Below are 24,359 nucleotides of genomic sequence, written 5' to 3'. Positions count from 1 at the left end.
AGGCTTAAAATGTCAAGGTAGCACGTTTGCAATGTGGTGGTGTCTAACAGAATCCACTGCCATATCTTTGATTGATTGAGTTAAAAGATCTTATAAACCTGAGTGTGCGCTGCCTAAATATAGACTCGTACTATCCGAGGCAGTTTCTCTGTCACTGTGTCGCCTGCAAATCTGATCATGTGTCCGATCTCCTGCAGTCTTTCTGAACAGAGAATACAAAGACCTCCCTAAGGGGAGAAGCTCTATCAGATAAAACCCCCATGAACCCTCAGTGGCTTGAGTCCACAATGATGAAATCCATCATCTGAACAGCACCATTAGGTAGAGATGTCTTTGTCTAAAGAATGTTGTAGTTGCACCGTCACAGATGTCTGTAATTACTCAGTCATGTACTTTGAATGTGTAATACAGTGTGATACTGTACATTATGCTGCATTATGGGAATATTAGCACTTTAAAACCATACTGTAATGTTACAGCAATACTGTAATGTATTTATTTATTTAATTTTGAATTGTGAATTTTGAATGTCCATGTTTGTACTAGTGTTTTCCTTCTTAAAATGTTTTTTAAATATTTTTGAGATTTGGTTGAGCAGGGTATACTTGTACTTTTACTAGTCCTTTATTAGAGATGTGTCTGTTTGTGTTTGTTTTTAGTGTCAGGATGGAACCCTTGTATTTTTCTCTGCAAACAGAATCTACCTACGGGTACAAATAAATAACCTGAACCTGAACCTGAACCTGATGTTACTGTACATAGTGCTGCTGCATTGTGGGAATATTTTTGTTGAATAATAGATGAATACATTTTACAGATCTGAAAAAGGAGGTAAAGTCTAAAGGTCAAATATGTTGCTGAACTAACTCAATTGAAACCCCAAACCACAATACGTGTTTAAAATGCTGATTTATTAAACGGGATGTTATAAACCCAAGATTCATGATTTAATTTCAAGATCAAAAATAAATTAGAGATGAAATTGCCATGCATGTTATCATATTTCATATCAGAACTGCAAAACTGTGCAGCGGTGCATTACAGAGCCCCCTCTGCGCTCCTGAATATCAGATTGCCTGCTTTGTACACCGAGAGAAAAACACACTGCACTCCCAGTTACAGTCCAAATGCATGCAGAGGAAACTGACAAAACCAGTGTGAACACTAGCTGTCAAGTGGGCAGCAATTGAACCTGTCATGTGACAATAGGGCGAGGCAGAGGGTCAATCCCTGTGGTCAGACTGGAGATAAAGACGGATCCTGCTAACCGTTAGCTAATCCCGACGGAGAGGCCCTGCCAACACCATTAGGATAAACAGAGTCAGGCACCACGGTCGCTAGACACTTGAAAAGAACACCGGAGAAGGTGCTGCTATTGAAAAACAACCACACAGTCACAAGATATTCAACACCATGAAGATTAAAGTCGAAAAGACGTTGTTATTATGAACATGTCTCCTTGGTTTTACTGCAGAGCAATCACAGAAGACAGGAATGTACTGCTTTTCAAAAAGACTTATAGGGCAAAATATTGATATTACATGGATACTGTAATATGAGACAAGATATCGTCTTAGATTTTGCATATCAGACGTGTTGTCTTTTCTAGGTTTTAAAGGCTGCATTACAGTTTAGTGATGGCATGTCCTTTTGGAATTGCGATTGTTTCTCTTTATCCACTAAGAAAGCACATAAAGTCAACCATAAAGTGTTTTGGTCAAAAGATATTGTGATATTTGGATGCATGTCTTTTTAGGGTACTAGACTTTTCGTGGAGGATTTTGAAACTCATTTAGTCAGTGTTCAAACTGTCCTAGTCTCCTCTCCATTCATTAATCATAGTTTCAAAGACTTCCTGATAGAAATGTTATGCATATTGATACATCCTTGGTTCATACCATGTGTGCTCCAAGCCTCAGTATCTATAAATCAGATTATGTTCTAGATTAGAAATGCTGTCATGTTTGGAAAGTCTCACTAAAAGCATTCAGGCGTAGATAAGACAGTGAAAGCCATGTGGATGTAATTGTCTCAGGTAGTTGGCAGGATGTGCAGGTTATCACATGTCAGTTCTGAATCACATCCTCATTCATCTCAACAATAAAGAACACTGATAGGCTATTTCTAATTATTTAAGAGGAACATATCATCAACACTACCTGCAACTATTTCCAACTGAGAACATTACCAATTTGGTGGGAAACTAATCACATATGTAACTTCCACAACTGTATAAAATACAAGCAATTTCTTGTAAAGCAATCAAAATAAATTGGCAAATAACAAATGAGAATTAAAAAAAAAATGACTTCAGTCAAATTTCTCCCGCGCGACAACACCAACAAATAAGTTAATGTGAGGATTTGCTCAATCATATAATGGTTGATTGATTGTGTTGAAGATTTGACTTTTATGACATTCCTTTTGGCCCAAAGAAGCTTTGAGGGGCATTTTTGTTTCATTTTCTATTTGATGGACACACGTGAGAATTTAAACTTCAGATTCAGTTAACAAACCTTCAGACCTTAAACAGACTATAATGCTTTTAGATGAGCATTGCTGTTACTGATGCCAACCAAATTCTTCGTGTCTCTGTTTCCATAACCATTACGGAATCTGCCACCGGTACAAATGATAGCCTGCACAAAGCTGTAAAGACCATGGGCTTGTACTGTTAACAAGCCGACGATGACACCATAATCGTTTCCTCAATGTCAAATAGACAGGCAGGCGGCTGTGCCACTAACTGTAGCCCACACTGGTTTAAGTGGTGGCCGATTGACTCTCCATTGTGTGTAAAGCCATGCTGAAGACGCAGTGAAAGCAGGGCTCAAATGATGCCATCTCCACAACTAACCAGGATTTAGTGCATTTATCTGTATTGGAGGTCATGCAAAACTAGGTGCGTGTCTGTGAAACCACAGGATTTTAATGTTCAGAAGATAAACAACTCCACACAGAAACATGATGTATAATGGGGACGGGACATTATGAATTGGCAGTGCTCAGCTTTCAATTGGTGTCAACTAATTTCATTCTGCCGGTTGCATCTACACTGTCCCCTTTGCTGTAACACTGTGGGACAGAAAGGATTTCAGATTGTTTTCCTGAAAAACAAGAAATAAGAAACTACTATTTAATTATTTTCACAGAACTTAAGTAGACCAATTATGTGGTTCAGTAAATGCCAAAAGTATACTAAAACTACCCCAAAGATAGTCTTAAGCCCGACGACTTTCAAATGTGTGCAAAACCTTTTGATACAAATAATGAAGAGTAGGGTCTGTTTTTGGTATGCTAGTAAAGGCTATTAGCTAGGTTTGGATTAGCCTGTGTCTCTCATAAAAACTACGTATTCACCATTTTTAGAAATCATTTGTTTTGCACCAGCAAGTTTGGACTGCTTTTTACTACCTGCACACGTCTAAAATGCTAAAAGCAGGATGCACAAACACATTATCTTAGATTCCCACCAAGGCTCCAGCTCCTGTTATGTTAAGTAGTCTTGATTATCTCTGCTGATAGAGGGTTTAGCGCGATGTAGCCATACGTAACACTTGAACAAGCTGAATGGCAACAGTTGCACACAGAAACACTCTGTTGCAGGATGTACATACAATGTTGCAATGCCGTAAAGTAGCAGCACACCGCAGAGGAGCACTTTTACACCACATTCCATTAGTATAATACATAATTTCTTCTGACCTGTTGCGTCCTTTCAGCCGGATTCATCATCACAGCCTGCCGAAAGCTGTTATCCACATAGGACGCCATTGTTTTGGAAGACACCGTCTGCAGGATATTGAATTCCTTATCCTGTATAAGTGTTTATGAATATCCAGAGCCACGGATATAAACAAAAGAAATGCCCACCCCCCTCCCCTTGCTGTCTTGGCTGTATTCTTGTCGCTTGTGATCCCAATGCTAGCGGATAAGCTGGGAGTGCCAGGCCACGACTGGAGCCAGACAGCCGACAGTCTCCTCGGGGTGTCTGTCTCTCTGTGCCCGAAAGCGGCTGCCAACACCCGTCCCACCGGGAGGAAACTTCTCACAAAGCCGCAGCTCAAACTGTCTCTTTGGAGTTATTTTCTTAGTGCAGAAAATGTCCCTTTATCCAAGCCAGCGTTCATGAAAGCCATTCCTTGTCTCTTCAGCATTCTGCTAGCGACGGAAAGAAATTACGCACCAGCAAACACAAAAAAGTATGCTAACCGAAACTGCTAACCGAAACTGCTAACCTGTCAGTAATACACCTAAGTCCATTTTGAGAGGTAGACCCGAGAGCACTCACTGAGAAATCCCATTATTTTAGCATTTTTAATGGAGCTAAAAGTGGAGATAGGTCCGCCGCCGCTGTGCTCTGTTGTATGCCACCATGGTGACTGACACAGCGGGGTAAAGCCGGACACAGTTTACGGTTAAACTTCCTGCAAAGATGTTCAAAATAAAACTCCAACGTGTTTGACGGTAATACAAAGAGACAATGAAAAGGACTCTGTATTTAGGGAGGGGTCTGAGGTAAATTAATATTCAGGTTATTGTTTTAGCTCCTCAAAATTGAATTTTCTCTGCAATATAATTTCCTCTGCATGCATCAATAAATTCCCCGAGCTTGCAGTTTTGTTATTGTTTTTTTAATGTATTTGTATTTTTTGTATGTCTTGTATATTATGTATATTTCATTGTTTGAGGAACCTGTGATCCAGGTTTTTCATTGCACCACTACACTGCAGCTCTGCATGACGTTAACAATCTGTACATGTTTGAATCTTTAAACCTTGAATAAAGCAAAATGTCATAATGAATGCATAACTATTGCTTTTTGTATTACATTAAATAGGCTATCAGATTACCTCCAAAAACTCGAATCAAAATCAAGGACAGATGCTCATTTTACAGTAGACGTCGATACGGCATGAAATGCAGTAGACTACCAGCTGTCCCTTCTGTGCACCGAGCAGTGACATTATGATCTGTAGTACATTCCAATATGTGATTAGCTCAAAGCTCTTGATTCAGTGACTCCAAGGCAATACTGTCATGATATTTGCTTATTATATTGCTCGGTGTTCTCAATGAACTCATATCTTATTTTTAAGGCATAATCATTCAATTTCCTGTCCAGCTGTTGCTTTCTGTGTTTGACTTGACGGCGGTGTAGACACAAGGGGCGGCTCATGGGCGAGTCCATTTCACAAAAAAAGACAAATGGAACAAAAGTAGGAATGGGAAGGGGGAGTGGAGTGTGGATAAGTGATGCTCTGCAACCACCTAGTGACCCAATGAGGTAATACACATTGATATGACTACAACTATGCATGCGATAATTATGGCTTTAAAAGAAAAACTAGTAATAGGCCTACTTATGCATTTTATCAAGATAAGATAACCGAATATCTTATAAATGTCCTTGCAGAGTTAAGTGAATGTAAAGTCATTATTGTGTGCCACAGACAAACACACTTTAATTGTACGGATAAACAATTCTGGCAGCTTTTTATCTCTATTTGTATCCACGTCAATTACTTTTTAAATAACTCCACGACATCATAAGATAATGACACAGTGTTTCCAGAGGGTTTTACATGTAAGATTGTATTTTTTTGATCCCAGATGGAAAATGTAAAGCAGCTCAGGAAGGACACAAGAAGAATAAATACTTGTATTAATCCAGAAGCTAAGAAATAAGAAAACAGATGATTAGATAGATACATACATAATTAATACACTATAATACCTTTGACTGACACGTGTTTAGGTCCAGGTATGAAAACACACAATGATATAACAACATGTTATATACAGGAGTGGCCTTTCAAGGAGCTCCACAGAGTTTCTACACAGTTTCACTTAATAGAAGTGAAACAAGTTATCAAATGAAGATCTCATAAAAAAGCCCTAACTCTGTGTGCTTTGTTTAAAAAGATACAAAGACACAGTGAAAAAGACACATTTATTGGGGATTAGCCATTACCAAAATACAGCTTTTCCCACTTTCCCCAGAAACAAATAAATAGGACAGACATATCGTAATGCCTTTGTTTTAGTCTGGAGTTCTATCAAACCGCAAAAGGCATTCTTAGCTCAATGGTTGCGTGTCTGGGATGAAGTTAACATAATGATGATCCCTTAAGCATCACGCATTAAGCGAAACTAAGCAAGACAACTAAAGGGGGGATGGGGGAGTGCCTTCTCCCAAGCTTTGTCTGAGGGAAATCCCACAGTCTGAGAATATGAATAGCCACAGACCAAGGCAATTTAGAATGCAGTTAATATAATGGGATTGTTCGCTATACTAAAAATAAAAGAGAGAAAGGAAACCATTTTTACACCAGCTCTCTGATAAGATGTATGCAGTATTTATTCCTTTATCTCAATCTATTTCATCAAGTAATAGGGAGTAAATGTACATTAAAAGTGACATATATTTAATTAAGCTTGATCCAAAACCACTTAACTGGAAGAATCCTTCATCCAGTGCATTAGCTTCAAATAAGCGTATGGAAGTGTTTTCTTTTTTCAAATAGACAGAAGCATACCGTTTTTATGATGTAACTAGGACACAACCAGTGACACCATGACAACCACTGGTCGCATGACAACCGACAATGACCCCATGGACAGAGCAGACCGCTGGGCTTGAGTTATCCCCAGAGGGCTCATTATATAGATGTAGGTACAGACTGTAACTAAACTAAACAATGATGCAAAACAGTGAGGCAGCTGCAGGAGGGCCACAGCCTGGACAGAGGATGATCTTTACAGGTAGGAGCAACACAAGAGCATGCACCTTTATTAGGTCAGTATTGTACAGTGCATTAGAGGAAGTAGATGGTGTGTATACAAAAAAAGCTGTCATTGATGTCATGACCACAATAGGATATTAGAGGGAATGCTGTTAGACTGCCATACCCAGTTTACAGTACGTTTGAAGACCTTATTTTCAAACAAGTCAAGGTCCAAAACGTATGGTCAATATCCAAGAAGTCATATTTTACTTTTGTTCTCATATCTTTTCTATATTTTTAGCAGCTCTCAATGTTCATGGCAAAGAAAATCTGAGAATAAGAAATCGAAATGAACTAAGAAACACAAAAAGGGAACAAAAAGAAGATTTCGGGATATGAACACTTGGTGGGATACTGCACACAGTTATGTAGATGTCAGTGTTCATGTGTAGACGTCTGCTTACACTCATTGAAAAGTAAACCAGAGAGAGTGCATGTTTTAAAGAAAATACATTGATGCACTCTTTTTTCTTTCTTTCTTTCTTTCTTACACATATGTGACTGTAGAACCGTAACTGCGAGTAAAGGGTCAGGTTCATTTGGATATTTGTTTACCTTCTTTCCTCACATGTCCACTGTTTCTAACCAGGCCCAGATGGAATTGGAGACTACCGGCCAAGATCAAATTATTTCCTCCGATACATCGGTGTGGGCGCCTCCTCAGCAGAGGCCACAGGTGACCTCCGGTACCTGTGCCGAGGTGCCACACATGCCCCCCCTCCCATGGCCAGGCAGGGCTATGTGGGGGAGGTGGGCTGGGGCCTGCAGTACAACCAGCTGCTGAACAGTGGGACGCTGCTCAGCAACATGCAAATTAAGGTACGGCTAAATCCACCATATGTGTCTTATGCAAATGGAAGAAGAAGCATTACTTCAGTTAGTGTGCCACAAGGTTAGCATGACTTTGAGAATGGTTAAATATGATGCTGTATGCAGGACTGTAATTAATGCCTGGATAAACAGTAGAACAATACATCATTTCTGGATGACATTTAATGATTTTTGTTCATCACTCTATCTTTTCTCAACCGGGAATGTGCCTCTCCACTTTGGTTGTCAGAACTTAATGATATGATAAAGAAAACAGGAATAAATCAAACTAAACTGTCCTTCTTTCTGACAGAAAACTGAGTTACGGACAGCGTTGGAGGACAGAGTGTCTCACAGGTTCCAGAGCAGTCAGTAAGACAGCATTTGCAACATTGCACACGTTGACTTTCTCAGAATCGTATTACATGTGTGTGTGCTGTGTCGAATGGATAAGTGCGAACATCTCAGGTTTGCACTGCGTTGAGTGACTGCATTGTGGGTTATCTGCTTCCTCATCCATAATGAAACACTTCCACTTTTGCAGGAACACACACCGCCTCAGGCAAACCATAATAAATCAGCCAGAGAGACATGGACCCCACAAACACGAAAACTACCTAACAAAACACAAACATAACAACTCAAAACTATTCGAAAAAAATTATTATTTTCTTAAATAACCCAAACATAGCACAATTAAAACAGGATAATTCATTCTGTTTTGAAAGGGACCTTACGCTCATGTTCAAACAACAATAATATCCAATTCAACTGTATTGTCATTGCACAAGTAACAAACTGCAATATGTGGATATTGCCTATAAATGTTGAATGCATCTCCTCTAACAAAATTACATATATATTAGGGATGTAACGATATATCGAATATCGCGATATCACGCGATATTTTATTTATTTTTTAATAATATATTTAATTTTTTAAACCTTTATTCAACCAGATGGTCCCATTGAGATCATCAATCTCTTTTTCAAGGGAGACATGTCCAACATGGCAGCAAGTAGGTTACAACATGAACAATAAAGGACATAGTATTTACAGGGCTACATGTACATACCTAGAGACATTGACAAGTACCAACAGTATATTTATATCTCTGTCAATAAGCCTCACCTTCTTGGCAAAAACTGTATTGTTTTTGAAGTGGTGGAGAGACAATGCACAGTTTGACCCACTGCTGTTACCCATGGCCAAAGCATATCTCTCTGTCCCAGCAACATCAGTACCAAGCAAGAGAGTTTTTTCCACAGCAGGGGATATTGTAAACGCCCAAACATCCCAGCTTCTACCTCGAAATGTGGACATGCTCATATTCCTAAAAGATAACCTTGATGATGCTGAGTGAGTGAGTTAGTGAGTTAGTGAGTTAGTGAGTGAGTGAGTTAGTGAGTTAGAGTTGAGTTACTTGAACAACTAAAGTGAAACTTGATTTATTCTATTGCAGGGTCTGATTATTATATTTTTGACACTTTAAAATACTACTATCCTACTAAAATGCTGTACAAATCAGATTTATTATTTAATAAAAAAAAAAAAGAATTCACATTTTTTTTCTTTTTTTTTCAATATCGCGATAAATATCGTACCGTGGACTTTTATCCCGATATTATCGTACCGTGAGTTTTTGGTATCGTTACATCCCTAATATATATTAATTTGGATGTGACTAGCATCCATAATGTTGCTTTAGCTGCAGGCTTTGTTGCCATTGTCCCATCGAATCACAGAGACTTGAATAATCTATAGGTGCATTGAAGCAGGTCTGGAAGTCCTTTGACAAACTAAGAACTTACTCAGTCGTTAAATTAATTTCTAATCCTGTGTATGTGTATCAATGTTTCATTATTCAGTCATTTTGTTTGTCTATCTCTAATGAGCACAAGAGAGTAATGGGACCTCCAGATACTGCCAGGTTATGGATTCTCATTTTAGTGTCCGCATAAAGGGATACTTCACCTCCAAAATGACCATTTGAATATACATGACTCACATCGTATTACCTTAAAGAAACGCCTTTACAGTAAAGAAAGAAAAGTAAAGTAAACATAGGCTGCGTTTAAGAGGCATTAGACTTCAATGGGTAAAACATGTATACTCTCTAGATAAGAGTCGACCAGATTCATTTTAAATACCAAATACTATCTCTTAGATGTTGAGACAAGTAATATATGCAGTTACAGCAAAGGTATCATGTGTTTGGAAATAACGGGACGGGACGGGTGCATCTGATCAAGGGTGCTGGGGAACTCCAGTTCGAAACCCGCTCCTGCCGCCACTGCGTCAGGCCGTTGTGTCCTTGGGCAAGACACTTCACCCGGATTTTCTCCTGTGGGTATTGTCCACAGTACATGTATGATACTAATGTGTACTTGTAAAAGTGCCTCGATGACTTTGAGACGTGAAGATGGACGGTGTGGCGCAGTGCACTGTGCAATGATCATCAGATCAAGGGGTGAAACCCGCCGCTGCTGCGTCTGTAAAGCCGTTGTGTCCTTGGGCAAGACACTTCACCTGAACTTGCTCCTGTGGTATATTGTCCACAGTACATGACCATTGCATGTATGTGTAATGTGTATTTGTGAAGCGCTTTGAGCATCTGGAAAAGCGCTATAATAAATATAAGGAATTATTATTATTATTATTATTATTATAACAAGGCTCAGATATGGTCTGATGGATAAGAGAAGAACAAAAATGAGGATATACTTGTAATGTCCCACCTGATATGCAGGCACAGCAACTTGTTAAAATGAAAAGAGATCCCACTGATGATAAGAGAAGAAAGTGATGAAGGCAACCAGCCCCAGCTTATACAGCTACTTATCCCATAGAAACTCTTGTGCAAAAGGAGCCGCCTGCTTCAAAGTTTTGGAGATGGTTGTGTGAGGATGTTTTATCAACAGCATGTGTCACACAGGCTGCTTCATCCTAGCAATATACCCCGAAAGTATGCAGAGCCACACACAGCTACTCGAGGCGGAAACTTAAAGAGATGGTCTGATAAATGATTTCCCCGTGGCTGGCATTATGGGAGGTTGCAGCAATACTTCTGCTGCTAGTGATAGGAGAGACTGAAAGTGATACCAAGGCGCTCAAACCCAGCCAGTTCCTCTATAGCATGGAGGATGTCGATCTTCTTTCGACCGAAAAACTATTTAGACGGCAAGATGAATGTCTTTCCTCGACTAGGGAGACTCTCTTGTTGTTATGCCGCCTCATCTACATTGGCATCATAGTGCATTATAATTTATCAAACGAAACATTTCAGACACCTTATTGTTCAACTTTTACATTGAGCTCATTACAGTCAAGAATAAATAACAAACGTATGGTTTACGAAAAACAAAATTCATTTCATTTCATTTCAAACCTTTATTTAACCAGATTGGTCCCATTGAGATCATAGATCTCTTTTTCAAGGGAGACCTGCAGCATATAGGTTCCACATGAAACATAAAACAATAAAGGACATTATACATTATATTTACAGGATACATAGTTATAGACATTTACAAGTGCCCATTGTATCAGCAAGCATTTCATTTAGCCTAGCTTTAAAAACATGCAGAGGAATGAGATTGCTCAGTTTCAATTCTTGCTGAAGATTGTTCCAAGCAAGTGGAGCTGCGCACATAAAAGCTGTCTTACCTGAGACAGTCCTTGCTCTTGGCACATCTAACAAGACTACATCATGTGACCTCAGACAATAGCTGCTTGCAACTCTCTGTGTTATCAGAGAGCAGATATAATACGGGAGTTTACCCAACAAAGCTTTATAGATAAACGTGTACCAATGACTGAGCCTCCGTACAGAGAGTGATGGTAAACCTGCCTTGGTATACAGTGTACAGTGATGAGTAAGCGCTTTACAATTTGTGACAAATCTCAGAGCACTGTGATACGCAGCATCCAATTTGCTCAGGTAATTGGCAGGTGCATTCATATAGACCAGATCCCCATAGTCCAGCACAGGTAAAAAGGTCACAGAGCCTTTTCCTGGCCTCAAGCGAGAAGCAGGACTTGTTTCTGAAAAAGAAACCTAGCCTAACCCTCAGCTTTTTTAGCAGGTTATTGACATGAAGTTTAAAAGAGAGACAATCATCAAGCTAGATACCAAGGTATTTGTAACAGGCAACAACTTCAAGTTTTGTTCCTTGCGTAGTTACAATATCTAAAACAGGCTCTGGTGTCTTTTTAGCTTTTGAAAAGAGCATTACCTTGGTTTTATCCACATTTAAAAGAAGCTTTAATTCAGAGAACTGAGTCTGAATAGTTTTAAAAACAGCCTGTAATTTAACAACAGCCTCTTTAATGGAGGGACCTGCACAGTACATCACAGTATCATCCGCATAAAAATGTAAAGTAGCTTCATCCACATTATCACCTACACTATTAATATATATGGAGAATAAAAGTGGTCCTAAAACAGAACCTTGGGGTACACCATTAGAAATGTTTAACCATTCAGAAGACAGTCCATCAAAAATGAACACATTGGGACCTTTCAGAGAGGTAGTTTACAAACCACCCACTGCAAGGCTGGATAGGCCAATACTGAGTAGCCTCTGCTTTAAAATGCGATGATCAATGGTGTCAAACGCTTTGGAAAGGTCAATAAACAGAGCTGCACAACTCTGCTTATTATCTAAAATAGTAGTAAAGTCATTTACCACTTTCATCGTGGCAGTGATGGTGCTGTGTTTCTTTCTGAAGCCTGACTGATGTTTAGACAGGATGTCATTTGTACATAAAAACTCCTTTACTTGTTCACTCACTAAGCGTTCGAGCACCTTAGCCAGAACTGACAATTTAGAGATTGGCCTATAGTTATTTAAAATAGTTGCCTCCCCTCCTTTCAGTAGAGGCAAGACATAAGCAGACTTCCATACTTTTGGAATTGTGTTCGTGCTGAGGGAGAGGTTAAAAAGAGAAGTAAGAGGTGCAGCAATAAAATCTGCAGCTATCTTTAAAAAGAAAGGTTCTACTTTGTCCGGGCCAGCCGGTTTCCTAGGATCTAACTTGGATAAGGCTTCATGAACAATACCAATAGTTAAAGGAGTAAAACTGAAAGGGTTTTCCAGACCACATTGTTCTGAGTCAAGGATTGGAGCGTTCACAGGAGCCACACAGCCAAACAGAGAGCCACAAGACACAAAATGCTCATTAAAGCAATTGAGCATAGTAGCCCTGTCTGATATAATGCCAGATGCTGTGGTAAGGCACGGAGGTAGCTCATTTGGGATATCACCAGTGGAAATCGATTTTATGGCTTTCCAAAATTTCCTAGGATTATTCAGGTTTTCTGTGGTAACCGACAAATAGTACTTTGATTTAGCACTTTTTATTTGAGATGTGAAGCTATTTCTTAGCTGCCTAAAACGTAGCCATTCTACCTCTGAGCCTGATTTCCTAGCCTTAGCCCAAGCATTATTTCTCTCATGAAGGAGAAAATGTCAGCAGATACAAACAAAATGACCCTAAAGAGACACAGCATGACCTCAAAGAGACAACAAACAATCCAAAAAGACATAAAGTAATCTGAACTAGTACTAAAAAACACTAAGGAGACACAGAAGGACACTACAGATATACACAAAAGGACACTAAAGAGTAGAATAGACACAAAACAAGCTCAGCCTGCTATCAAAATATGTGATTACATTTACTTTTGCAATTTCTAAATGTCTTCTCTAAAAGAAAATATTTAGACTGGAAAAGTTTCCTTTATCAGTCAGTCAGGGTAAAGCTTTTTACAGTTAGCCCGCATGAGGATTGAGAACTGAATGTATGGGACATTTAAGACTGAAAGGAATGTATCACCTTAACAAGTGATTCAAAACACATTAGCTCACAGTATCTCTCTTGCAAATCAATAGGTTGTTCATAACCCTTGGGTGTATTTTGAACAACTAAATGACTCGATGAAAAGGGACTTCCTTCTTCTTTAATATCTGATAGAACATTAAACAGATTGAAGAAATAACACGCCCTGTAGGTACACATTACATCACATCACATTACATTACATTTCGTTTGTTAGACCCTTTTATCCAAAGCGATGTATTCAGTACTGTGGACAATCCCCACCGGAGCAAGTTGGGGTGAAGTGTCTTGCCCAGGGACACAACGACATGCTGACTGCAGTGAGACTCGAACTCGCTTTCCTCTGACACACTACCCACTGAGCCAAGACAGTGTATTCTGTACTCATGTTGACCACCCTCCCAAGACCACCCTCAATGTCACACACATGGCATCTTACCTCACACCACACTTCGCTCTGCCATACTGGGAGGCGAACCAGCAACCCTCTGGTTGTTAGGCATCCATTTACCCCTTCAGCCAAAGACACCAGTACACATGTTGCTCATTGATGGATCTCGCCTCATTCATTTATATTACCGTGTCTATTTGTTTCCTCCCAGGAAAAACATGATGGATTACTCACTGCGAGGCAACACACAGTTCCATTAAGAGATTCAGACCTAACCGCAGCTGGCGTCTACGACCCAGGAGGACCTGGCTCTTAATAAGATGCGTCAAGTTTGATTAAAAATACTTTTAATCTCAGTAACATCAGGACTTTTCACCAGTTTCATTTTGCAGACCGATATTAAATCCAATACTGACTCAAACTTGTCTTGCACGACTCTCACGTTGAGTTCAGTTAAACTTATTGTAGTTCCAGTACATCTGACAATGTGAACTGGCAAAAACAAGGGTTGAATGTTTGTCTATGTTTTGCCAATGTGCTCGAAGTAGTATTACATATCAGATGTGGCACTGCTTCCTAAAACAGATGATTCTCTCCAGCAATAACAGTATTGTTTATCAGAGGCACCTCTCAGAGCATCACAGATATATACTTGTTATTGTCTGTATGAGAAGCACCAGGTAATCCATCCCACAGCTAAAGTAATCATATACACTTGTCTGGTGTAGATAACCGAGCAAATTCTGAGCCACATCAGAAAATCACCAATTTTCAAATAAAGAGCCAGAGACAGGTATCCATATCTCGAAGTAGGCTGCAATTTGCAGACAATCCCATCTTCAATGGGCTGGGCTGAGTCTGAAGACTGCCTGAAGGCACGTTGTCATTGCATTTTGTTGAGACGGAACATTGTATGCATTAACAAGAAGAGGTGTATCCCAGAAGGCTGAGTCGAAATCATCATAAACAAGAAGTGGATCCATAGGGGCTGCAGTTAATCCAGGACGCCTAAATCTGTTTTTCACTATTTGTCTAATCATATGGTTTGTTCGAAAAATGATGTCTTGTGGACAATAAACAAAGTAATATTCACTTATTGCCTCTTGTTGCATGTTTAATAAGTCTATACATTAGGTTAACAAAATAGTGTTTGACTCCAGTCATTCATCCAGTGTTTACAAGTAGGAGCAAATATCATCAGGTTAATTAAGAAAATATCGTTGTGTGCATCATGTTTTTTTCATGTATTGAAATCACTGGATTAGCCACAATTAACTTTGTAGTGCCTGCTTTATAGTGTGAATAGCCCATTTGTGTAATTGTGAATTTGTTCATTGCAATATATTGATGATATAGTAAATATTACGACAATATACGAAAATACTTTAATGGTAAGATCAAGTCTGACATTTGACTTGCATCACAGCAGCTCCATATGTAACATCAACATAGACAAATGTCAAGACACAATACATGAAAAACAAAGAACAAACATTTAACATAACATCACAATCACTCAGAGAATACATTTTCAATGACCCTAAATGTAGCGTGCATTTGATCTGGGATTGACATAGTCTTACTGCAATTGAGGAAATGTTTAATGATCCATTTTAAATTTCAACTATTAACACTACTAGTAACAGTACAAGTCCACCGTAAAAAACTTAATATGAATTGTATTTTGCATTAGGCTACCGGAAGTTTCATTGAAAACCACATGCGTGCTCGCATGACAAAATGTTCCAAATATGCCATTTTTACATCAAAATGGCATATTTGGAAAACAAATTCTACTATTTGTGTTCTTTTATATCTGAATTTGTAACCCAAACAAACGCAGTAATGTATTTCGTTTCCTATCAATACTTGAAAATCCTGCAATGCACTTTTAACAGAATACCTTTAATTTGAAATGCGCTCACCGGAAGTCATTGACTCCGCTGCTTCAGTACGCCGGCCGGAATTAGCCAAGTTAGCCGAAACAAGTGTCAGAAATCGCCCTGTCTTTAACATGTCTCACCCAGTGCCAACAGAAAAGCCTGCAAACTCCGAAAACCCTCGTGTCTTCTTTGATGTAGACATTGGCGGAGAAAGAGGTCAGCCCATTTTCATTTTAATATTATTTAACAGCTTTTTTCTAAGGAGTAGTTTCACAATTGTCGTTAGCATTTGTTAGCTTAGCACAACTAGCTGTGGTGACTTGTAGAAACGGATGTATGCTAGTAGCTGCAAGAACAATAAACGTAACCGTTTACAGATGAACCACTTTCTAAACATCGACATAAGTAGCTCGGTAATATTTAATATGAGCTAGCATGAACTTTGAATAAGATGACTGGTATTTAGAAAGCGAGATAGTGTATGAACCACGTGTGGTTGTGTTGTCTAGAATGACTGGTAAATGTAGCTTTTCTCAGCACTAGCTTTCCTGTTAGACCACTGTAAGATAGCGTTATAGTCATATCAGTATGTTGTGTTTTATCATGCATGTAGGTAGCTTCATTCTAGCTCAAGTGTATTATCAAACTGGTTGCAGCCAACACATTAAAAACACCATTGAAGATACCTTTTACTTTAGCAAGAGCAGTAGCGGTTCTAGCTTTATGTGAGGGGCTCATTTCATGTGGCAAAAAAATACTTTTAGTTCAGTATAACAAGTATAGAGCACGATAAATCGCCATAAAATAACACGATTGGTATTTCAGTTACATAATGTGTGTTCATAACAATTAAAACACATAACCAGCAGCACCAGCACAATGATCACTGCAGCACTACCACAAAGGGCTCTAACCCCCTGTGGTTATAATGAAAACATATAATACATATGAATCTGAAATGGGCCTCTGCACAATGAGTACTTTTAGTTCCTTAATTATATTTGGATGCTAATACTTTTGTACTTTTAGTAAGTTAAGTACTTGAGTAACATTTTGAATGGAGGACTTTATTCCTACACTATGTTAGTTCTACTTTTTTACTAAAAACCAACATATACTGGTAAATGTAGTCTTTCTTAAAGTCAAGTTAGTGAAGTAAAGAAATGTTATAGTTTTAAAGTATTTGATAACTTAGTGCAGACTATACTGTAAGTTGTTTAGTCAATTACAATCTGTATTTTATTGTAACACCGCACTGATGTATTTCTTTCCGTCCACAGCTGGCCGACTTGTTCTGGAGCTTTTTGCTGATATCGTCCCCAAAACTGCTGAAAACTTCCGGGCGCTCTGCACTGGAGAGAAAGGCATTGGCAAATCAACCGGGAAGCCTCTGCACTTCAAAGGATGCCCCTTCCACAGAAGTAAAATAGCCTTCCCAACTGCACATCATGTGACATTTCAGATTGGAGGACAGGGCACTTTGGAACTTTAGTACACTCAGACATGTGAAACTAGCTTTAAAGGACATCCAATGCATTAGGCGCTTTCACACCAAGTACTTTGCCGTACTTAGTTCCCAGAACTCTTTATTTCTGATGAACTAAGTACAGATCGCGTTCACACCGGAATAAGTTCCTGAGGGAGGATTAGGCAAATGACGCCGCTGACGTCACTTCTTCTTCTCCTTTGGGTTTACTGGCAGGCCGCAAACAACTTCACGGCGTATACTGCCACCCGAAGTCCCCGGCCGGAAGTCCCCGGAGTTGGGGACTGGCTTCAGTAGAAGCTGCTGGGACTCCCAGCAGCTTCTACCGAAGCCTTCCGAGTAAATCGCCAGAACGCCGACACCTCCTCATCTCCACCGCTCCCATGTTTTATTTTGTGTTGCCATAAGTTAGTCTCTCTGCGTTTCTGCGCTGGGCTAATGCTAATGCTAATGCCAGCAAATACAATGGTGGCTTCACAAAACTTTTTCCGAGTTTTATGGGGCGTGGTTTGCAATCCGCTCAGCCAATCATAAATGGGAACCTTTTTCTCCCATGAAAGTACCTGCTCTCCAGTAGGGACTGAAAAGGGGGTGAACAGGTTCTCATGAACTAAGTTCTAGTTCCGGATTTTTTTGGTGTGAACGCAACATTTCAAGAACTATCGGAACTATACTCGGAAAACTGTGAAAGCGCCTATTGAGAGCTATTTGGAGAATCTGTATTTCCGTTCTTATTATATCGAGAACAAGTAAAACTCAATTTTATAAGGAAGTCAACAACAATGGAAAGTTGAACCGACAGGAAGCTGCTGCATATTGTAAGATAGGCACTTATTCATGCATATTATGGGACAGTATAGTATTTAGAATGGGTAGTATCTAACATGGTACTTGAAGTTTTAGGGAGCTATAAGTTCTACTGAAAATTAATCTGGCTATAAATTTGCTTTTGGCAGTCATCAAGAAATTCATGATCCAAGGAGGTGACTTCTCCAACCAGAATGGCACCGGGGGAGAGAGCATCTACGGAGAGAAGTTTGAGGATGAAAACTTCCACTACATTGTAAGTGACTTATCACCAGAATCCCCATTATCTGGGTTCACCACTGTAATACTTAGAGGGGTCTGCACTATTCCCCATCACTCTCATTTGAGCTTTATTTAGCATTTTGGATATTAAACAATGGACATATGTCTCTAGGTTGGAGTATGCAGGGATCTTTTTTGCATATCTCTCTTAGTCTTCCTTATCTATTGTACAAAAGAAAAAGGCATACCAATTAAAATAGTTTTTAAACTAACAGAAATAATCAAACACTCCTATCTTTTTTTTTATTTCTGTGTTTGAGAGTTACCTATCTTTTGCTTTTGTAATCATTTCCCTTTGTCTTTGCAGCATGACAAACCGGGTCTGCTCAGCATGGCCAACTCCGGGCCGGACACCAACGGCTCTCAGTTCTTCATCACCACCGTGGCCACTCCTCACTTAGATGGGAAGCATGTCGTCTTCGGACAGGTGCTAAAAGGGATGGGAATAGTCAAACTGCTGGAGTCCCTCGACACCACGGAGGACGCCCCTGAAAAGGTACATTGTTTTAGTTAAAAATATATAAAGTTCAGCCTCCCGCCACTATGCCTGTCTGTCAGAGTGACTGAGTATAATCCAGTGGACGCTAAGATTGACCCGGCTTTAGGAAACAGGGATGCCCGAAAACAATGGACAACTTTGTGCCGAAAAGACCGGAACAAAAAAAAAATTAAAAATATATATAAAGTATTTCCAAAATAATAACATTTGACAAAGCTGCCAATGCATACCTTTTTGAAGACACTTGTTTTAACACCATGGTGAACTTGGTGTTCCTTCCAAGTGTACTTTAGTTCGATTTTCTTTCTTCCATGTGAAGAGAAAAATCTTTAAATTGAAAATCTGCAGAGCACCTGGTTCAAATACAGAATGAGATATTAAAAAGAACGGTTTATAAATGTCAACGTTTTTCTTTTTTTGTAATATATTTTTTATCGACATTTGGCATCAAACCAGGGGGTCCGCGGGGTCTTAAAAAGTATTAAAAGTTGATAAATCAATTTAGCGAAAATTAACGCTATTAAACGGCATTTTCCAAGGTATTACATTTTGTAGCTTGTTTTCAATAATAATAAATTGTCCAAAGAGGTTGTGTTCTACAGTCTGCCTGAATGTAATCACTGCGTAGGTGTGTAGTGTGATTCTGTGTAGTTTATTTATGGCATCCCGTTGGATGTGATGTCATCTGAACAGGACATCGCGCGCTCACTGCTTGATAGCGTGCCAAGGTCCGTTTACGCCGGTTGCTAAGCAACATCGTTATGGGGAAATGCAAGTCTGCATCCAAATGGTTGGAAGATAAGGAGGAAGGACAATCAATACTGTATATAGTCAATGTGAGGTAAAGTGTGTCGCCAAGGTAACCGGTTAAAACTCAAAGTGGCGATGAGGTCTTAAAATGTATGGAAAGGGTCTTAAAAAAGGTCTCCTATTTGACTTCAGGATTCCTGCATAGACCCGGCAAAACAATTAGTGTTTTTTCAATACATAGTAATTGTACATCTTAAGTTTGTCTGTCCGAAATGCCTTTTCTTTTTTTACACAAAGATCAAATAAAAACAGTAAAAAGTACGAACATTAGGGAGTGATCAGGACTTCTGGCCGATGAGGTTTTACGAAATCAGTCCACTTTGTCCATCGTGACACAGATAGTTCCAGTTTGTGATTGACAGATGATGCTATCCTCTCCATTTTGTAAATGTCCATTGTAACATCCCCACATAACGGTTTTAAATCCATAAACCCCAGCTCCCAAGCATGCATTGATATTGAAACGATGTTCCCTCACGTGACATGGATTCATGACTTTTCCGTCTAAAACTTCTGCTGATGTGTCCCTTTGCAGCCGTGCGTGATTGGAGACTGCGGCGAGCATAAGGAGGGGGACAGCTGGGGCGCGGAGTCAAGCGACGGATCAGGAGACACCCACCCTGAATTCCCAGAGGACTCCGACGTTGACTTTAAAGATGTGAGTATCGTGGGGTCTTTGATCTTCAAGGACACGGGTACACTCTGCCGGATCGGATGGCTCTGAGGGTCCCCGTTAAAGGATCACAGGCTTTTTGGGAGAAGTGCCTTATCCAAAATCAGATGGGGAAAATGAATATTGAGATCCACGACGTGTTAGGCTTAACAAATACATTCAAGGGCTTGTCCCCAAAACGAGGGCTAATGGATTATTTCCACATCTCTCTTTGATTTGACCTCAAAGTGAAGTAGACTCAACGTTTTGTTTTTCTGTCCTGTCTCATTACGACTGTTGTCTTTCTCTTTGCTCTCAGGTGGACAAAGTTCTGTCTCTGGCTGAGGACGTTAAAAATATTGGAAACAACTTTTTCAAGAGTCAAGACTGGAAAGGTGCAATCAACAAGTATAGCAAAGCTCTCAGGTAATACTGTGTGTGTGTGTGTGTGAGAATCTCATTTGTTGCTACTGAAGACATGACTTTAAAAATGAGTCACAGGTATAAACATTTAATTTTAAAATGGCAGTGATTTCCTAAAGCCTTTGGCCACTATATTTTATAGCAAGCTTAGTCAAATTAGAGTAAAAAGCATGTGTTTAGGGACTAGTTTTAGCCCCTGATTAGTGTATTAAAAAACCCCAAAAGTGCCTAGGATTATAGTTTGCTTTTCCAGGGTATTTTTTATTGGATTTGTTGCCATTAAGAAAAATATAGAACATGCGCCCGTACCTTTAAACAGAAATGGTTATGTTTTCAGAGCTAAATCTGCTAAAGGAAGTGTGCTTCTTAGTAGGAAGATACGTTTAAATACACTATCCACATGAAACAAGAAGAACCAACTGGAGGAATAGTGAGCAGAAATGACTTTGTGAATATGCATGCATATCTGCTGCTGGTGTCTCCCTAACCAGGAGTGTGTGTTTGTCCCTGTGCAGGTACATGGAGGTGAGTGGAGATCTGCTGGAGGCGGGGGTGCAGAAGAAGCTGCAGCCCACCGCCCTCAGCTGCTTCCTCAACACCGCCGCCTGCTATCTGAAGATGGAGCAGTGGCAGGACGCTCAGGACAGCTGCAACGAGGTACAGTTGTTAACGAGTGGTGAATCATTTGTTTTAAGGCGAGACACGGCAGGCAAAAACATCGTTTTTCAAGTACTGGCCAATTTTGAGATTTTGTGCTATTTTGATTCCATAACATGTTTTCTTTCAGGCTTTTGGAAGGAAAACGTACAAAATACACATTCCATGGAATGCTCTTAACATCCCGATAGCAATGAATACATTAAATGCTTTGACAATAAATACACAAGAAAATGTGATCTGTGGAAGCCGTAGTCAGGGTTCGTACGGGTGCTTGAAATCCTTGAAAATGCTTGAAATTTGACGTGCTGTTTTCAAGGTTGGGAATGGTGCTTGAAATTGAGATAAAGTGCTTGAAAAATGTAAATGCTTTACTTTTACAATAAATTGCTGTCTGACTGAATAGTTCGCTTTTTAGATTAAAAGAAAAGCATTGCTTCGCTTCTACATAAAACAGCTCCGCTGCGGCCTTCCCGCGCAGAAGACCTGCAAGTGTTTGAGTTACGTGTGACCTGGGCATTCTGATGAGAGTGATAGGTGACTGTGTGCCAGGAGGTTGCCGTTTCAACGAGCGTTGGCTAGCAGAAGACAAATACAAGCCATGGCTAAGACTAGGGTCAAGCCCACGAGTAGCCTCCTGCAAAGTGTGCAACAAATAACAATGCGAGAGTCTGCGCTGACGAGCCACATGAAAGGTACGCCGCAGTAGAGCATTTTAGATTAGGCTAACGTTGCATGTTACGTTTGTTTAAGCTAACGTTGGCGAGCTGAATAGCGAACTCGATTGAGGGATAATAATAATTGCAAACATTTCAGAGGAGCGTACCTATGGTATGTGCGTTACAGTGGCCATCGTGTGGTGTTCAGAGGATGAAGCACTCACGGCATTTCGTGTTATAGTCACGAAATATAATCTATTGATTCGACACAGAGCGATTTTGAAAGCAATGTATTTCTACTGTATGTTTCGTGCCTAAACCAAATGTGACTTGCTCTATCGAAATCAGTCACATTGATCCGAAGACACATTTTCGTTTGTATTACTGGTCTGGGGGAAGCTCGCGAGTGTGTTTGTGTATTTTTGCGTACTCACAAGAAACACCGGCTGTTGTTAAATTAAATTAGTCCGTTCTATGCTTGTAATTATGCCGAAGCTTCAAAGTTGTATTTATCATCTGAATTTGCCGAAAACAAGTTTAATATTCTGAAAGCCAATACTTTGTTTATTTGAAAACAGATGAAAATAAACTGTCTTTTATATACAATTGAAGTATTATACAAGTAAAACTACATTTTGTTTTAATCCCATGTAATTGTAGAATGAACACAGTCTTCCTTTGAAGATGTATAAGTCAGGAGTCTTGAGTAGTCAACATTACCTAAAATCATTGTACACATTAGTACATATTATTTTCCACTTGTTACCATTGTGAGTCTATTTTTATGCAGCTCTGCGTGATTTTGTGGCTACAATTCAGGCTAATACGCTACCAGAGGTGGAATAAGTACTCAGATGTTGTACTTGAGTAAAAGTACAAGTACTCAGATATTGTTTGAGTAAAAGTAGAAGTACTCAGATCTTTTACTTGAGTAAAAGTAGAAGTACTCAGATCTTGTAGTGAAATTATAAGTACTCAGATCGTGTACTTGAGTAAAAGTAGAAGTATTCAGATCGTGTACTTGAGTAAAAGTAGAAGTACTCAGATCTTGTACTTGAGTAAAAGTAGAAGTACTCAGATCTTGTACTTGAGTAAAAGTAGAAGTACTCAGATGTTGTACTTAGTAAAAGTAGAAGTACTCAGATCTTGTACTTAGTAAAAGTAGAAGTACCAGAGTGTAGGAATACTCTGTTACAGTAAAAGTCCTGCATTCAAAATGTTCCTCAAGTGAAAATAGAAAAGTATTATCATCAAAATATAGTTAAAGTAGCGACAGTAAAAGTAGTCATTGTGCAGATTGGTCCATTTCAGAATAATATATATGATATGTTTTATAATGATTGATCATGAAAGTGTTCTCAGAGCTGGTGAAGGTGCAGCTAGTTTGAATGACTTTGTAGACTGCAGGGTAGCTGGTGGATTTACTCCAAGTGGAACTAAAGTCTGATTTAACACTTGATTATATTTTACATCATTCATCCACATCTGTGAAGTAACTAAAGGTGTTAAATACATGTAGTGCAGTAGAAGTACACCATGTACCTCTGAACTGTAGTGGAGTAGAAGTACACCATGTACCTCTGAACTGTAGTGGAGTAGAAGTACATCATGTACCTCTGAACTGTTGTGCAGTAGAAGTACACCATGTACCTCTGAACTGTAGAGGAGTAGAAGTACACCATGTACCTCTGAACTGTAGAGAAGTAGAAGTACACCATGTACCTCTGAACTGCAGTGGAGTAGAAGTACACCATGTACCTCTGACTTGCGTTCACTACCAACCTAAAAGTACCTCAACAATTAATCAATAATGTATTGAAAAGTTATTTGGCTGATTGTTGTATATCGGCTCAGCCAGGTTATATTGGAGGCCTAGTCTACGTACAGATCACTAATTTTGAAATATTAAACTTAGTTTTCTTTTCTTTCATTTTTCATCCTCGTGTAGAATGCTATCACGAAACACACATGTGGTTGTTTATAGCATAAAGAACATCTGATTTAATGTGAGGTAGGGAAATAATCATTTGAGTATGTGTATATAAATATGTAATTTTAAGTTGATAAAATCAACTTTGCAGAAATATGATTCAATGCACTTAAACATTTTGTTTCCTGGAGCCCACCTGCCTAATACGTTTTGGGGGAAGTATAATGAAGATTTAATATATAGAATAACTTAAATGGCAAAAATGTAATAGAGCATTCAAGGAGGATCATTTCTGATGTTTTCCTGTTGTGTCTCACAGGCTCTCGGGCTGGACCAGGCGAGCACTAAGGCACTTTTCCGGAGGGCCCAGTCCTGGCAGGGGTTGAAGGAGAACAGCCAAGCCATGGTAACACACACACACACGCACACACGCACGCGCA

The 24,359-nt window shown here is 39.4% G+C and overlaps 3 protein-coding genes and 1 non-coding gene across 4 annotated transcripts in view; 3 read left to right on the top strand and 1 right to left on the bottom strand.

Moving 5' to 3' along the window:
- Nucleotides 1-4,377, bottom strand: part of rapgef2b (Rap guanine nucleotide exchange factor 2b) — a 125,562-nt gene extending 121,185 nt beyond the window's left edge. The window contains 1 exon segment of the mRNA XM_034093510.2: nucleotides 3,706-4,377. Coding sequence (XP_033949401.1) covers nucleotides 3,706-3,774 — 69 coding nt within the window. The 5' untranslated portion in view covers nucleotides 3,775-4,377.
- Nucleotides 4,378-6,623: 2,246 nt separating this feature from the next.
- LOC117454321 (protein SPMIP2) lies at nucleotides 6,624-14,135 on the top strand. Its single transcript, XM_034093509.1, has 4 exons — nucleotides 6,624-6,765; nucleotides 7,378-7,607; nucleotides 7,912-7,970; nucleotides 14,043-14,135. The coding sequence occupies exons 1-4, from the start codon at nucleotides 6,702-6,704 to the stop codon at nucleotides 14,089-14,091; spliced, it is 402 nt and encodes a 133-aa protein (XP_033949400.1). The 5' UTR covers nucleotides 6,624-6,701; the 3' UTR covers nucleotides 14,092-14,135.
- Nucleotides 14,136-15,770: 1,635 nt separating this feature from the next.
- The window catches only part of ppid (peptidylprolyl isomerase D), a 10,429-nt gene continuing 1,840 nt past the window's right edge, over nucleotides 15,771-24,359 (top strand). The window contains exons 1-8 of the mRNA XM_034093654.1: nucleotides 15,771-15,930; nucleotides 16,995-17,135; nucleotides 18,157-18,263; nucleotides 18,597-18,785; nucleotides 20,134-20,256; nucleotides 20,570-20,676; nucleotides 21,189-21,330; nucleotides 24,239-24,325. Coding sequence (XP_033949545.1) covers nucleotides 15,846-15,930; nucleotides 16,995-17,135; nucleotides 18,157-18,263; nucleotides 18,597-18,785; nucleotides 20,134-20,256; nucleotides 20,570-20,676; nucleotides 21,189-21,330; nucleotides 24,239-24,325 — 981 coding nt within the window. The 5' untranslated portion in view covers nucleotides 15,771-15,845. The remainder of the gene's footprint in view (nucleotides 15,931-16,994; nucleotides 17,136-18,156; nucleotides 18,264-18,596; nucleotides 18,786-20,133; nucleotides 20,257-20,569; nucleotides 20,677-21,188; nucleotides 21,331-24,238; nucleotides 24,326-24,359) is intronic.
- On the top strand, nucleotides 18,824-18,951 carry LOC117454494 (small nucleolar RNA SNORA65). Its single transcript, XR_004553000.1, has one exon. It is a non-coding gene; the product is annotated as a small nucleolar RNA SNORA65 (small nucleolar RNA).

The sequence above is a fragment of the Pseudochaenichthys georgianus genome, chromosome 10 (genome assembly GCF_902827115.2).
Source record: "Pseudochaenichthys georgianus chromosome 10, fPseGeo1.2, whole genome shotgun sequence".
In the NCBI taxonomy this organism is placed as follows: Eukaryota; Metazoa; Chordata; class Actinopteri; order Perciformes; family Channichthyidae; genus Pseudochaenichthys; species Pseudochaenichthys georgianus.
Note: the sequence above shows the minus strand (reverse complement) of the source record. Positions and strands in the feature narration are given on the sequence as shown.